This window comes from Trachypithecus francoisi, unplaced genomic scaffold (genome assembly GCF_009764315.1).
Source record: "Trachypithecus francoisi isolate TF-2019V2 unplaced genomic scaffold, Tfra_2.0 Lachesis_group8, whole genome shotgun sequence".
Taxonomy (NCBI): Eukaryota; Metazoa; Chordata; class Mammalia; order Primates; family Cercopithecidae; genus Trachypithecus; species Trachypithecus francoisi.
Window position 1 is genome coordinate 84,077,838 of NW_022681473.1, and position 15,808 is coordinate 84,093,645.

Here is a 15,808-nt window from a genome sequence, read left to right on the forward strand (position 1 = left end):
ACACACAAATAGGAATCCATGACATCGGGGCAGTCTAACTTGTGTATGATACCCTAAAGCTTCTTTCCAACCCCTATACTGTGCCAGGAAGTTTTAATTTGAAATAGTTTGATGTGTCAGAACAGCAGGCAGAATGTTTCCATAACTTCCTAAGGTCCTGGGTTATCCATGCACAGTGCTATTGCAACACACCATAAACATATTTATGACAAAAGAAGAGCTCCTATGTGAGATGGGGCCAAGGGAGAAAGGTCTGGCTTTCTCCTTCCTGAAAGGTCCCTCTCAGTTCAGGAGGCCCTTATTCATGGCCTTCTCAGAACCTGAGCTGCCGGACCTGGCAATGAGATAAGCTCTTCCTGCTTTCCTTCTCCACTTTTCTTCATGCGAAGTCACCAGCTCTGACCCCATCTTGGGGATAAGACCTTAAAGCAGAGGGCAAATCTAAGGGACTTTTGGAAATCCTGCTCCACTTTTGAATGCACAAGGTAACTTATATAAACAGTATGGTCTTACACAGTGCTTTCCAATATTAGAATGAGGCCCTACAACTCCTAGCTTGATAAATTGTTAAATTAAATGCCCCATCCATGTAATACATGTGGAGGTGTAGTAGACCCCACACATCCACAGTCTACTAACATTCACAGATAAGCTTGTTTGTCTCATCAAATGAGTGAGTCAGCCCTGATCGAGACATTCATTCATTTGAGCTGTGATGTTGACAGAGCTTTAAAGACACTGAGGTGCTAGTCCTGCTGAGGGGTTTGAGGTGTGCCTCTAAGGCTCTTTGGTTTGGTTCTTCTCAGCAAAATGACACAAATGAGTTGAATTCATGAGAGGCAAGCCCATCAGCACTTCAACCAGGGAAATGTGAAGCCTATTTACTCATTTTTTGCAGCTCAGGGAGAGGCTTGGGCTCCTCAAACTGGGCGCATGGCAGGCACACTTCAGTTCATTACTATTCCCTGATAGCGACCTCTCACGCTCTGAATCAGTACCCATTCGCTCTTACTCATCAGTAGTCATTTGCTCTTACCAACCAGTATAGCAAGGCATGTGCAATTCAGGTGGTAATGAGTACACAAATAATGATTTTAACATACACATACATAGGCACTTGTTTCTAACTATAACCAAATGTATTGTTTAAGAACATGCAAAGCATTTTCTTCTTTTTTTCAGCCCAGTCCACTTGCCTTTGGGTTTTCTTTTCTAATTTTGCCATTAAGGGGAAAAAAAATGAGTGATTTTTAGAACTTCCTGATTCATGTTAAATATTTTAAGAAAATTTTATTTATTTTAATTTAATGTATTTATGTTTTAAGAAATTGAGAGAAAATTGAAAATAATTACAGTCCAACAAATTTTAGATTTACATATACCTTTCTCAGAAAAACAATTAAAACCATGGCTTGAATCAGCAAGGAATTGATATGTGTGGCCAGACCACCAACTGTGAGTGTATCTCCCTGTGAATGTAGAATGCACCAAATACCCAAGAGAGAGCCATAGGGATCAGGCACTTCTGCAATGGGAGTCTACTCACCATGAAGCAGTGCACAAGTCATGCTGCTACAGGCCCTCTCAGCCAGGTGTAGGCTCATCTCCATTGGCACACAGCCTGGTTGCTTCCAACAGAAATGCACACATCAGAGGAGCTGAAGAGTGCTTGTCTCCTTGGGTAAACAAATATTGAGAAACAGAGTTAGACGTGCATTCATGAAGTCACTGTATTAATCATAAATCAATACATAAATGATTTTATTTCACTCTAATCTTTCAAATTCCTTTTATACACATTTCACTGGATCTTCATTATTATTGTCATCCATTTACCAGATAATGAATAATTTCAGACTTATCAAAGGTTATACACAGGGAGATTACAACTGAAAGTCACCATATCATGTGGATATGGCTTTTCCTGGAGATGATTTCTCAGTAGTAAAAAGTTAAGCATTTACTGAGTACTTATGGTGTATCAGTGCACTGAAGTAAACACTTTTACATACATTATCTTATTCAGTTCTTACTATAATCCCACACGAAAGTTATTACTAAACCAATGTTACAGATGAGGAAACTGAAACTCAGACAGATTACATCACTTACCCAAGGCCCCTCTAATAAATGAAGGAGGCAGAATTTAAACCCATTGCTAAAGACTACATGATATTTAATACCACACAATGTTGCTCTCTAAAACAAAGTAGATTTATATATGCCTTTCTCAGAAAAACAACTAAACTATTTTATTTGGCTCACTACTGCCTATATTTAAATTACACTAATGTTGAAAGAGCAATAATAATGCACACAGTCCTGTGTTTTGCCTTTAGGCCCAATGATTCATGCCGAGGTGGGCGACACCATCCTGATCATATTTAAGAACAAAGCCAGTAGGCCCTACTCCATCTCAGCCCAGGGTGTGGAGGAGATGGATAGTGGAAAGCAATTCCAAGTGCCCATGACAAAACCAGGTAAGTTGCGTCAGAGATCTGCTCCATCTTGAAGAAGAACACTGGAGTCAACTCTCTTCTGACCTCAGAGGGGTCTTAAAGAGCTCATCTTAATGTCAGTGTGTTTCAACCATCATCTAGTCACTCTGGTATGAGATCATCATTCATCCAAGGACCAAATGTTTAGGAATTTCTAGGTCTCCATTAGGAACCTCCATTAGAGACCCCATTATCAACATCCCCCACCAGAGTGGTACAATTGTTGTAACTGATGAACCTACATTGACACATGCCCTAAAGCCCATAATTTACATTAGGGTTCAGTCTTGGTGTATACACTTTAAGGGTTTTGACAAACGCACAACATGTATCTACCATTGTAGTCCTATAAAGAATAGTTTCACTGCCCTAAACATTCTCTGTTCTCTGGTGTTTGTTTTTTCCTCTTCCTTAACCCCTGACAACCACTGATCTTTTTACTGTCTCCATAGTTGTTCTTATAGTAGTTCCCCCTTATCACGGTTTTGCTTTCCTTGGTTTCAGTTACCTGAATCAAACTTGGTCTGAAAATATTAAGAAATTTTGAGATAACTTCAATTAGAGACTATAAAAAGATATTTTGAGAGAGATTACATTCACATAGCTTTTATTATAGTGTACTGTTATAATTGCCATATTTTATTATTAATTGTCAATCTCTTACTGTGCCTAATTTATAAATTAATTATAGGTATGCATGTATAGGAAAACACATAGTATATATAGGTATGGCACTGTCTATGGTTTCAAGCATCCCCTGGGGGTCTTGGAATGTATCCCTCCTGGATAAAGGGGGACTACTGTAGTAAACATAAAAATTAACATATTAACTGCCTTCAAAATGAAGCATTATCCTGTGTATTTAATTACATTATTTCATTTAATCCTCACAACAATTAGAAAACTATGATGATCAACCCACTTTCCAGATGAGCATACTAAAGGTTAGTGAAGTTAAGTAGCTTGTCAAATGCAGGAAAAAGGAAGTCATAGGGTTGAGATTTGGAACTACGTCTCTCTGATTCTGGTTCTCACCAAATCTCATCTGCCCACTTGAGAAGCTTTTAAAAAACACTAGCACCAGAGTCCTAGATCCCAGACGCTCTGATTTCACTGGTCTGGGGTGAGGCCTGAGCATCAAGAGCTTACAAATATCCCTGGTAACTCCCATAAGAGGTCAAGGCAGAGGTCCTTGATGACTAAGATGTGCTCAAGGATGGTTCTTGGGAAGAAGATACAACATTTAAGGAGGAAAAACAGTAAGGTATAAAATGTTCTTATTTCCTGAATACACACCAGTTGACAATAAAAAAGGGAAACTAGAGGGAAGGCTGGAGCCTGACATGACAAATCTGCCATTTCATTTTGAAATAGTAGAAATCGAGATGGGAGTTTAATAAGAACATTTGTAATGAATGAGTAATTCTCTCCAACAATAAACATTAATGAAATATGTAAAGACCTGCTTGTATTTCTTCAGATAAATTATCTGAAACACAGGTAATTCTAATAAATTTTTTCCATTTCATTTATTACAGGAGAAGTAAAAACTTATAGATGGAATATCCCTAAAAGATCTGGTCCAGGGCCTTCTGATCCCAATTGTATTCCATGGGTTTACTATTCAACAGTAAACTTTGTGAAGGTAAGGTGGAGAGAGCAACCGAAAGGTTTAAAATAATCTGGATGAAAGTTGACTAAAATAATCTGGATGAAAGTTCATCACAGCTTGGGTTGGTATATGTGAAAGCGTGTAATGATTAAGAGCAAGGGTCTCACACTATGGCCCATTTACCAAATCTAGCCATGCTGGATTTACGTTTACATTGTCAGTGGTTGACTTGAGTAGCTGCAACAGACTGTATGGCCCACAAAGTCACAAATATTTACTATCTGGTGATATTCTTTTTCCAAACAAACAAAAAAAAGTTTGCTGACCCTCGACTTAAAGTATGGGCGATAAAAACAAAATCCCGATGTTTCAGTTACCAAATTTAGAACTTCAAAAGATAAAAGGTTTGAAGCAAAAGAGGATATGTAAATATATAACAATAAAATAAATATAACTTAGAATACAATTTATGTATGGTTTTGGATGTGTGAAATCTGTTCATTTTAAATGCATTACCAGGGCTACTAGGGCTCAGGAAAAGAAAGTTCACTTTAAACATAGTAACTGAAACTACAAAACTATTTGAATGATTAATGATCTAACTTTGAAATAAAAGGCAAAGATTCAATATTGAATTTGAACCAGATATGTGTATGTAAAACAACCACAGTCTTTAATTGCATGCCATAAACCAAAGTCCAATCTAAAGCCATTATCTGATGTAAAATGTAAGCTTTGCCTATTAAAGAAAAAAAGGAGGGATTATCTTAACCTCCCTCTTAGGTATTAGATGGCTTGTATTAATGTCCTTGAGTTGTACTGGACAGTTCTAGAGTTCAGAGACAGATATACAAGGCACTTGAATAAATAAACTTACATATGAGAATTATGGGGAAATCCATATTTATTTATTATTTTATGCATCACAACAAATATTTATTGAGCACTTGTGATGTGCAAATGACCCCACCAAATACTATGAGAGATGCAGATACTCCTACCTTTTTTTTTTTTTTTGAGGCGGAGTCTCCCTCTGTCGCCCAGGCTGGAGTGCAGTGGCCGGATCTCAGCTCACTGCAAGCTCCCCCTCCCGGGTTTACGCCATTCTCCTGCCTCAACCTCCCGAGTAGCTGGGACTACAGGCGCCCGCCACCTCGCCTGGCTAGTTTTTTGTATTTTTTAGTAGAGACGGGGTTTCACCGTGTTAGCCAGGATGGTCTCGATCTCCTGACCTCGTGATCTGCCTGTCTCGGCCTCCCAAAGTGCTGGGATTACAGGCGTGAGCCACCGCGCCTGGCCGATACTCCTGTCTTGAAGAAACTTATAACTTTGTGGAGAAAATAATACATGTCCACACTTGTAACTGTAATAGAGCTCTGAATCTGGTGAATTCTGTAGGAGTGGCAGACTAACTAAAGTACTATAGAAGGTTTTGGAAAGAGAGTCTAGGAAGAAAGAGCATTATGAGCACAGCTGAAAATAGGGAAGTAGAGGGAGTGTTTGGGACATGTTGAGAGTCCCATTTGCCTATCATAAGGGGTCCAGTAGTAAATCAAGGGGTAGCCTAAGCCAGAAAAGTTCATTAGGGGAGCACATGGAGGGCTCACGGACCTGCGAGGATTTATATTTAATTCTGCAGGCCATGGAAAATCACTGAAGACTTCTAGATACGGGAGTATAAAGATTACTGTGATGGTGTTTAACAGGATGGTCTGGAGGTGGGGTGAATCACAGCCGAGAGAGGAATCAATTTCTAGTCCAGGGTGAGGTATTATGACCCTATACTAGAATGGTGGCAGGTGGAATGAAATATTATTAAATTACTTAATGGCTCTTTTAACTCGGTTTTTCTTCCAGGATACGTATAGTGGTTTGATGGGTCCTCTGATTACATGCCGAGAAGGAGTATTGAATGAAAAGGGAAGAAGAAGTGACATTGATTATGAATTTGCTCTCTTGTTTTTGGTATTTAATGAGAATGAATCCTGGTATCTGGATGACAATATTAAGAAGTATCTCAACAAAGATCCACGAGATTTTAAGCGCACTGATGATTTTGAGGAAAGCAACAGAATGCATGGTATATCCAAAGTTTAAAAAGAAGAAGCCTATGTTGAGATAAGCTCATAGGAATTCCTGTAAATGTAGGAGGCTCCCAGCATCCTTCTCTGAGCCTTTCCCCCTTCCCAGGGGCACCTGGACTGAAGAAAGTCCTCTAATGCTTTCGTTCAGACTGAACCAGCCTAGCCACTGATTGGCTGGCAACGAAGTCATTAAGGCTTTGAACCAACTTGTAGGGACATGTATTTCTGAATGCTGGGATCTCTAAGCTCTAAGACTGTGAAGTAATTCTTTAAAAACAAATAATGGCTTATTGTCATATTTTTATAAGAATATGCCATAACTTCCATTTGATTAAATTTAAGGGCCAGGTTTGTCTCTGGGATATGAAACACTATCATCAAATTTCTGTTTTAATGTATCTGTGTTACTTAATTCTGTGTAATTTAAGGTAGTTTGTTGGTGGGAATAATGTGTTTGAATTGACACATCCAGTTTCTCACCAATTGCTATTTTTGACCAAAGTGCACAAAAAGATAGGCCTTGCCCAAGGTCACAAAGCTAGTTATTAATATAGATTAGAATATAGTAGCCTGATTCCCATTCAGCTACTTTTTCCCCTACCAGTTTTGCTTTCTTCTCCTAAAGATTTTTTAGTATGGTCTCCATTTTTAATGAATGCAGGTCATTTGGTTGTGCCACAATGCACAGAATCAAAAGTCAGTAGACAGCGGAGGAGTGGAAGTCACCATCATGCAAACTCAGTTTGCTTTGGTCATTGTTTGGTCATGAGCTCAGCCCGTGTGAAGTTCTCTTTTATTTTCGGAGATTCAACCAGGCTTAAACTATTCTCAACAAGTGAAGTATTAAGAAAATACCTTCTAAGTCACTCAATTTTGATTTATTTAAACTTGTTTATGCCTCAGTTTATTCTCTGTAGAGTGGTATAAATCTGGCTACCTCTCCAATGAGCCTGTAATTTCCTTCATAAAGAGATTATGCTGAAAAAACAAAACACTGCCACCAAGATATGGCTTTAAAACTGCTATTTCTTTGTTCTCGCTCTCTTTGTAGAAGGATTTCTCAGTAATCTGAATTTTGGGTCTAGAATGGTGGGACACTGCTAGGGGTGAGTGAGATTGTTACATGTTTACTAGACAGATGAAAATATCAGTGACCTAAAGATCTTCTGGAAACATTTAAAAAATCAGCTTATATTTTAATTAACCAAAGGTTATTTTCTTATCACCCTTTTAAAGCTATTAATGGAAAGATTTTTGGGAATCTCCATGGCCTCATAATGAACGAAGATACAATGACAAACTGGTATTTGTTAGGGATAGGAAGTGAAGTGGACATACATACCATCCATTATCATGCAGAGAGCTTTCTCTTCAAAGTAAGTATAAGTAAAGTGCTTTGGTAAAGACTTTTTTGAACTAACAAATTCAGTGTATTTCCAGTGGAAAATAAGAGTTACTTGGCAATAATGCTTGTGAGGGGAGGTGAAAATGGAACAGAATAATGTGATTGTACCCTTTCCCTGGTGTATATTTCCTTTTTTTTTTAGACAGAGTCTTGCTCTGTCACCCAGGCTGGAATGCAGTGGCGCGATCTCCGCTCACTGCACCGCCTCCTGGGTTCACGCCATTCTCCTGCCTCAGCCTCCTGAGTAGCTGGGCCTACAGGTGCCTGCCACCATGCCCGGCTAATTTTTTTGGTATTTTTTAGTAGAGACGGGGTTTCACTGTGTTAGCCCAGGATGGTCTCGATTTCCTGACCTCGTGATCTGCCCGCCTCGGCCTCCCAAAGTGCTGGGATTACAGGCGTGAGCTACCGTGCCCGGCCTGGATGTTTCTTAATATGTGTATGTATATTACTGTGCTTATAAAAATCTCTCCAAGCCTCAGGTGAGAGTTTTTTCATTAGTGATCTGGGAATAACTCTGACCACCCTGGAATATACTGTTAATATTGTATATGAAAGTACTGACACTGACAGCATTTGTCCCTTTTCCTCACCCTTCTTTTTTTCTTTCCCTTTCCTTCTCCCTACCCTTTTCTTTTTCTGTGTGATTAGCTAACAGAATAGCTCTGTCTAGTAAAGGAGCTGTTTTGAGCTCTGGCCTGAGCCCTCAAACTTTACCTTGACTTTTGTCCTAGTGAGCTGGGCTGGACCATGTGTGACCTTCTACCCTCTAGCATCAAGCTATACCATTTGGGTGGCGCTCCCTGTATAGCAGAACCATCTGGGGAACCATGTAAAAACCCTATTGCCAGGCCTTGCCCCAGACCTGCTGAATCAGAATCTCCAATGGATAAGGTCCAAATAGTCTGTCATCTGAAGTTCTCAGTGCTGTCTACAAGGAAGTGGAATAGAAAAGAACAATCACATCCAATGTGTGGAGAAAACTGGAACTGGTCTTTCCTAGTTAGACAGGAATAAATGGTAACTTTAATAAAACATTGAATATCCTTTCTCCTCTGTATATTTCAACATTGTTTAGGACACCAAGTATTAGCCTGCTATGATTAGAGTTTCACATATTAAACGGCTATGCTGCGTTTCAGAATTTGGCTTTTTTAAAGTAAGTTTCACATATTAAATGGCTATGCTGCGTTTCAGAGTTTGGCTTTTTTAAAGTTACATTTTAAAAATTATATTAAAAATTTATAAAATTCAATAACATATATAAATGACAAAAGTTTACATATATACTTTAAAAATGAGATATAATTTACATTGAACACAATTCGCCCACCAATTTAGTGTGTAGTTCTCTTTTGATAAGCACATACAGTACTGCAACCAACAGCAATCAAAATACAGAATACTTCTATTTCTCTGGCAAATTTCCCCATTGCACCCTCTAGTGTCAACTACTTCCCCATACTTAACACCTGGCAACCACCGTCTCTATAGATTTGCCTTTTTTGAAAGGTTATATGGAAATCATAGTTTGTAGCATCTTGAATCTGGCTTGTTTGATTTAGCATAGGCATTCAAATTGCATCCATCTTGTTATGTGTATCAGTGGTTTGTTTCTTGTGATTGTTGAGTAGTATTCCATTGTATGGATATAATGCAGTTTGTTCATCCATTCTCCTGTTGAGGAACATTTGAGTTATTTCCAAGGTTGTTTATTACAAATCAAGTCATTACAAACATTTGTGCACATGTTTTTGTGTGAACATGTTTTCATTTTCCTTGAGAAAATACCTAGAAGTAGGATTGCTAAGCCATGTGATGTGTATGTTTGATTTCAATAAGAAACTGCCAAACTCTTTTCCAAAGAGACAGTTATCATTTTGCATTTCCAAAGAAATATATGAGAGCTCCATATGTTGCACATCCACATATGCAGTTGGTATTTTTAGTTTTTGTTTCCTTTTTTTCCTTAGGCATTCCCTCGTTGGGGAGGGGATATAGTGGTATCTCATTGCTTTTCATTTGCATTTTCCCAGTGACTAACGATATTGAGCATTTTTTTCATGTGTTTGCTTACCATCTGTCATCTGTAAATCTTTGGTGAAGTGTCCAAATTGCAAGGCCATTTTTAAAAATTGGGTTATTTGTTTCCTTATTGTAGAGTTTGAGGGCTTTACATATTCTGGATACAAATCCTTTTTCAGCGATGTGACTCACAAATATTTGCTTCCAGTTTGTGGTTTATCTTTTCATTCTCTTCACAGCTTTCAAATAGAAGTTCTTAATTTTTGATGAAGTACAATGAAGTGCAATTTTTCTTTTTTTTCTTTTACAGATCATACTTTTGGTGTCATGTATAAAAAATTTTGGCCTTACTGAATGAAGGTCACAAAAAAGGTCTTTGTTTTCTTTTAGAAGTGTTATAGTTTTAGATTTTATATTTAGGGCTCTGATACATTTTAATTTTCATATGTGGTTCAAGATATGAAATAAGGTTCATTTTTTTTCATATGTATGTCCAAATGTTCCATCACCACTCATTGAAAAGATTATCTTTTTTTCCCCACAGAATTGACTCTTCACTTTTGTCAAAATCATATTGAACACATATATGTGGGTCTATGTCTGGGCTGTCTCTTCTATTACACTGGTTTATAGTCTGCCCTTTCTTGAATGTCACAATGTTTTGACTACTTTAGTGTTACAGTAAGTCTGAAAATCAGATTGTGATTGTTTTAGCTATTCTAGATGTTTGCCTTCCCAGATAAATTTTAGAAATACCTTGTTGATTTTGATTTTTAAAATCCTGTTGGGATTTTGATTGGTATTGCACTAAATCTATACAATGGGTTGGACAGAACTGACATAACCACATTGAGGCTTCCGATCCATGAACATGGTATATATATCGTTTACCTCGTTTCATCAGCATTTTGTAGTTTTAAGTATAGAGATCTTGCATATATTTTCTTATATTTATTTATAACTAAGTATATAAAAGGCTTTAGTAATAGTGTAAATGATAGTGTTTTTATTTCAATTTATAGTTGTTTATTGCCAATATTTAGAAATATAATTGATTTTTGCATATTGACCTTATATCCTGCATCTTTGCTAAACTCACTTTAGTTCCAATAGTTTTCTGGTAGATTTTAGGGGGATTTTCCATGCCGACAATCATGTTGTCTGTGAACAGACATGGCTTCATTTATTTTCAATCTGTATGTCTTTTATTTCTTTTGTCTTATTGCACTGGCCAGGGCTTGTAGTGCAATTTTGAATATGAGTGATGAAAGTGGACATCCTCACTTTGTTCTTAATCTTACAACGGGAGCATTTAGTCATTCACCTTTGAATACAAAGTTAGCTGCAGCTTTTTTGTGGATCCCATTATCAGGTTGAGGAAGTTTCCTTCTAAATTTGCTCAGAGTTTTGATCATCAACAAATGTTAAATTCTATCAAATGGTTTTTCTGCATCTATTGAGATGATCAGATGCTTTTTCTTTAATCCATTGCTGAATTACATTTATTGATTTTGGAGTTTTAAAACACTTTTTCATTCCCAGGATAAACCTTACTTGGTCATGATGTATTATTCCTTTTTGTGGAATTGATTTGCTAGTATTTTGTTATGAATGATGGTATCTATGTTCATGAGGAGTATTGATTGTAGCTTTTTTCCCTTGCAAAGCATTTGTTTAGTTTTGGTATCACAGTAATGCTGGCCTCATAAAATGAGTTGGAAGTGTTCTTTCCTCTTCTATTTTCTAGAACAGTTTTTTTACAATTGGTATTATTTCACCTTTAAATGTTTGGTAGAATTTGCAAATAAAGCCATCTGGAATTTAATTTGTTGGAATATTTTGAAGCACTTGTTTCTTTAATAAATATAGTGCTATTCAGGTTATCAATTTATTCTTGAGTAATCTTCAGGAGTTTTTGTCTTTTAAGGAGTTTGTTCATACCATCTAAGTTGTAGAATTTATGGATAAGAGGTGTTTGTCCAGTATTTCCTTTTTAATGTGTGTAAGATATTAGTGATGTCCTCACTTTCATTCTTGGTATTTCTAATGTGTCTTTTTCCTTTTTCCCTTGGTTAGTCTGTCCAGAGATTTGTATTAGTTATCTATTGCTGCATAACAAATTACTCTAAACTTAGAGTAATTCTTGCATCAGGAATCTGGGAGTAGTTTAGCTAGTTGGTTGATTCAGAATCTTTCATGAGGAGGCAATCAAGATGTTGACTGGAGCTGCAGTTCTCAAAGGTTTGACTGGAGCTGGAGGATCTACTTCCAAACTTACTGATATGGTTGTTGACTAGAGGCTTCAACTCCTGATCATGTGGATAAGACATGAAAACTAGCTTCCTCCAGTGAGTAATCCAAGAGAAGGGGGCGAGAGAGTATCTAAGACAGAAGTAATGATAACCTAATCTTGGAATTGGAATGCCAGCACTTCTTCCACATGCTATTGATTGTACATACCAATACTTACACAATGTAGGTAGGAACTACAAAGGTTATGAATACCAGGAGGTGGGGATCATTGTGGGCCATCATGGAAGCTGGCTACTACAGAGTTTATTGATTTTATAGATCTGTTCAAAGAATCAGTTTTAGATTTCTTTGACTTTATTGTACTTCTATTCTTGATTCCTGCTCTTTCTTACGTGCTTCCTTTTGCTTACTGTGGGTTTTATTTGTTTTTGCTCTTCTTTCTCTTCTTGCTGTTCTGAGCAAAGAAGGCTACTAGCTGTTGTTTTTTAAAACGTTTTTGCAGATAGATAAATCTTACCGAGAAGATGTGTATGATCTCTTTCCTGGGACATTCCAAACCATTGAACTGTTTGCAGATCACCCAGGGACATGGCTGCTACACTGTCATGTGTCTGACCACATCCATGCTGGCATGGAGACAACCTACACGGTCCTTCGTAACACAGGTACTGTTGTCTGTCAGTGATGCCAGATGATGGCACCAAGCTTCCTGTAGACCCTGAAAACAAGAGGCATGACAAAAACCCAGATATAGCCCTCAACAAGCTCAGAGTCAAGTAAGAGAGACATATATGTAAATATGTAACTATAATCAAGTATGCTATGTGCCGTAGCAGAATGCAGAGTACAGGGCTTACTGGCAGCAGTAGGAGGGAATGGGTAACAGTTGGAGGATATGAGCCAAAGTTTCACAGAGGCCATGAGGCTCCAGATAGACTCAGTGGGTGAGCAGAAGTGGGAAAGACAGACGGGACAGGAAAGCATGTACATGGGAATGAAGTAGCACAGTAAGAATCCATAAATGATTGGCAGATGCTGATGGAATAAGTCCTTGCTGGTGAAATGAAATGACTCATGTCATGAAAAGAATCCCCTTCTGTTGTTAATAAAACAATCAACTTGTTCTCTTTGTGCAGACAACAGGATTCCTTACTCCACCACATCTCCTGGAGGGGCATCTCACTCAGCCACAGTGCCATCTAACGGTAATGATACCCTCTCCCCATGTAAATGAATCAACATTTCACTCCTCAAGAATGGCAGGGGCCTGACAACTTTATCTTTTTCACAGAACGACCTGGCAAGGAGCAGCTCTATTTCTTTGGCAAGAATCTGGGTCCAACAGGAGCTAAGGCAGCCTTGGTCATCCTTTTCATCATTGGACTCCTCCTTCTAATCGCCACAGTGATTCTCTCTCTTAGACTCCGCTCTGCAATGAAGCAGAGAGATTACCAGCAAGTCCAGTCCTGTGCTCTCCCCACGGATGCTCTGTGAACCATCTGGTCTCCCTCAACAGGAAAGGGTGATGTCACACAGCTGGCCAGATGGCAGCCAACAGGGAAACTGGACCAAGGCATCACTCACCAAGGAAGGTTGACACTGTATCCTGGATCAGCCTTCTGATCCTCTGAAACATCATCCAAAGCAATTTGCTTTTATTTATTTATTTTTAAATGGGCTGTGAATAATCCTCAGGTATAAAACACAGAAAAAGGAGAATGGGCATGGCTGAGAATGTCAACTCTTAGTCTGTTCTCTGGATGGATTCACTGAATGGGAGACCCTCTAAAAGATATCTTTATATTCCATCTTTTATAATTCCTGGATTAAACAGTGCTTTCTTAGCTAACCACCAAAGTTTCTAGATGAAGAGCTTCTAGAAAAAGTTAGAGTGCCTCAGACATTTAACTGGAAGGGCACTGCTTTTTCAACATTGTTGCATAACATGCGTCCCTTTGTTGTTCTATGGAAAATATCTTTCTTAGGAGTTCTTGGAAATGTCTAAGTCAGTGTCTGCTGATAGAATTAGACCAAGTAAATCTTTTGGAGGCTTTAACCAGCTCTCCTGGCCTTTTCCTCTTTGATATAAATAGCCTGTGCACTGCTTGTTATAAAAAGCAAAGTTATAAGCTTTTTTTTTAATTGCTGCTGTTTTTATTCAAACCTGTAGAAATACTTGAATATCTACATGTTTTTACAATATGTTTTTATGTTTGTACTTTCAAAAATGAAGTAGAGAAATTGTATTTCTACTTCAGACTGTGGGAGGGCTGAAAGTTGTAAAACAACATATTAGGCTCTCCCTTTATGAAGCAGGGACTCCCTGAGAGTTTAGAGCAAGTTCTCTATAAGGGGGAAGCTTTGCAGGAGGCAAGTCCGGGCTTGAATTTGGAGTTTGATTTTTCAGTCAGTTAGAGGGAATCTTTGCAAGTCTCCATCGTCTATGAAATAATAACATTCTCATTGTATGAGAAACACCAGGAGGAATTTATCAATGTAGGTGACTGGATAGGAGAAGGGACCTCTGAAGATCCTACATTCCGTGCCTTTTAAAGATATACCCCTTTATGGAAGGAGAAGAAAAGGAAAAGGAAAGGTGAGAAAAGATAATCTTGGTGGCAGATTCTCTTAAACCATTAAACCAGCTTTGAAAATTAATAAATAATTTCCAAGGTTTGAATGCAAAAAAAATTATTGAACAACAAAACTCAACCCATTATGAGCAATCTACACTGTCCTATGCTTAGACATTAGGTGTAAGATTGATAAAAGCAACATTATTTATTACAAGACTGAGAAATTGCTTTTAGCTCTGGGTGAGATGCCCTGAGATGCCAATGCCAGTGCTAGATGAGTGATACTGGTATGCCTGCCTTAGCAGTGGGTCATTTGAATGTCAAAGTGAATGACAAGGAGCTAAGAAATATTCTGGTGGAGGGGCCTTTCATACTGTCTCATCTTCATCTTGATGAGGGGAAATGGGTAATTGGATAGAAGCTATAGTCTTAACATAAAAAGATACAAATGCTAATAGTTCTGTTCATAGTTTGCTTGAATGTCATATCAAACAGCATACACAAAAGATTTTGAATTTCAGTCTGCTAACCGTGGACAATGTGATTTCATAGTACATGTTCTACAGTTTTCATACATGTGTAGGCTGCAATTTCATAATAATTATGGTAAATGCCTTATTTATTACCCACCTTAGTAAGACAAGTTGTTGTGTTTTTTTTCTTTTCAGTTTATTTTTTTAATGAAAACAAAACCACAAAGTAGTTTGATTGCATCATTTCTCGTTTTAATAAAGTTTCATATAACGTGGCTATTTGCATGGTTATTTTCACTTAAAATTATCTATCACTGAACTAGGGGAGGTGATTAAAGGGGAATTAATTTTTAGATATTTAGGGGCTATGACTATGCCAATGATACTTGTTAGAGGAAAAGAAACCAAATAATGTATCTCCACAAATAATATGACTTCTCAAACATTGTTTCCTCAAACATAACTACATTCCTTGTTCTCAGCCTCACTCTTGAGAAAATCAACTCAGCCTTCACTTACACACACCTTTCCCTCCTGTTAAAATACAAGTGTCCCTGCTCCTAGCAGGGCAGTCTCTTCATTTGACTTTGGGCCTCACTACTTCTTGCTTTCTCAAGGACTTCATTACCTTGGGTATCCATTTTTCCTCCTCCATCTTTCTATGAAATCATCAGCAATGTCCGCCACTAAAAACAGAAAACAATGAGCTGTCTTCTTTATAACCCCCTCCGACCCAGTTTCTCTCTTCCTTTTATAGCAGACCATGGAGGTATTCACACTTGGTGCCTGTACCACCTCACCCTATGAATTCCTCAGCGCATTCTGATGACTTTCAATCCAGCATGCCCAGCCCCCACACCCCAATCTGCTGTGGTAGAGATC

The 15,808-nt window shown here is 38.0% G+C and overlaps 1 protein-coding gene across 2 annotated transcripts in view; it reads left to right on the forward strand.

The window, feature by feature from the left end:
• The window catches only part of HEPHL1 (hephaestin like 1), a 79,612-nt gene extending 64,411 nt beyond the window's left edge, over positions 1 to 15,201 (forward strand). The window contains exons 14-20 of one of the 2 annotated variants that reach the window (XM_033207843.1): positions 2,340 to 2,480; positions 4,037 to 4,143; positions 5,968 to 6,190; positions 7,431 to 7,570; positions 12,380 to 12,542; positions 13,014 to 13,082; positions 13,169 to 15,201. In XM_033207843.1, coding sequence (XP_033063734.1) covers positions 2,340 to 2,480; positions 4,037 to 4,143; positions 5,968 to 6,190; positions 7,431 to 7,570; positions 12,380 to 12,542; positions 13,014 to 13,082; positions 13,169 to 13,371 — 1,046 coding nt within the window. In that variant the 3' untranslated portion in view covers positions 13,372 to 15,201. The remainder of the gene's footprint in view (positions 1 to 2,339; positions 2,481 to 4,036; positions 4,144 to 5,967; positions 6,191 to 7,430; positions 7,571 to 12,379; positions 12,543 to 13,013; positions 13,083 to 13,168) is intronic. The other variant, XM_033207844.1, reaches the window with a different exon arrangement.
• The last annotated feature ends 607 nt before the right edge of the window (positions 15,202 to 15,808 follow it).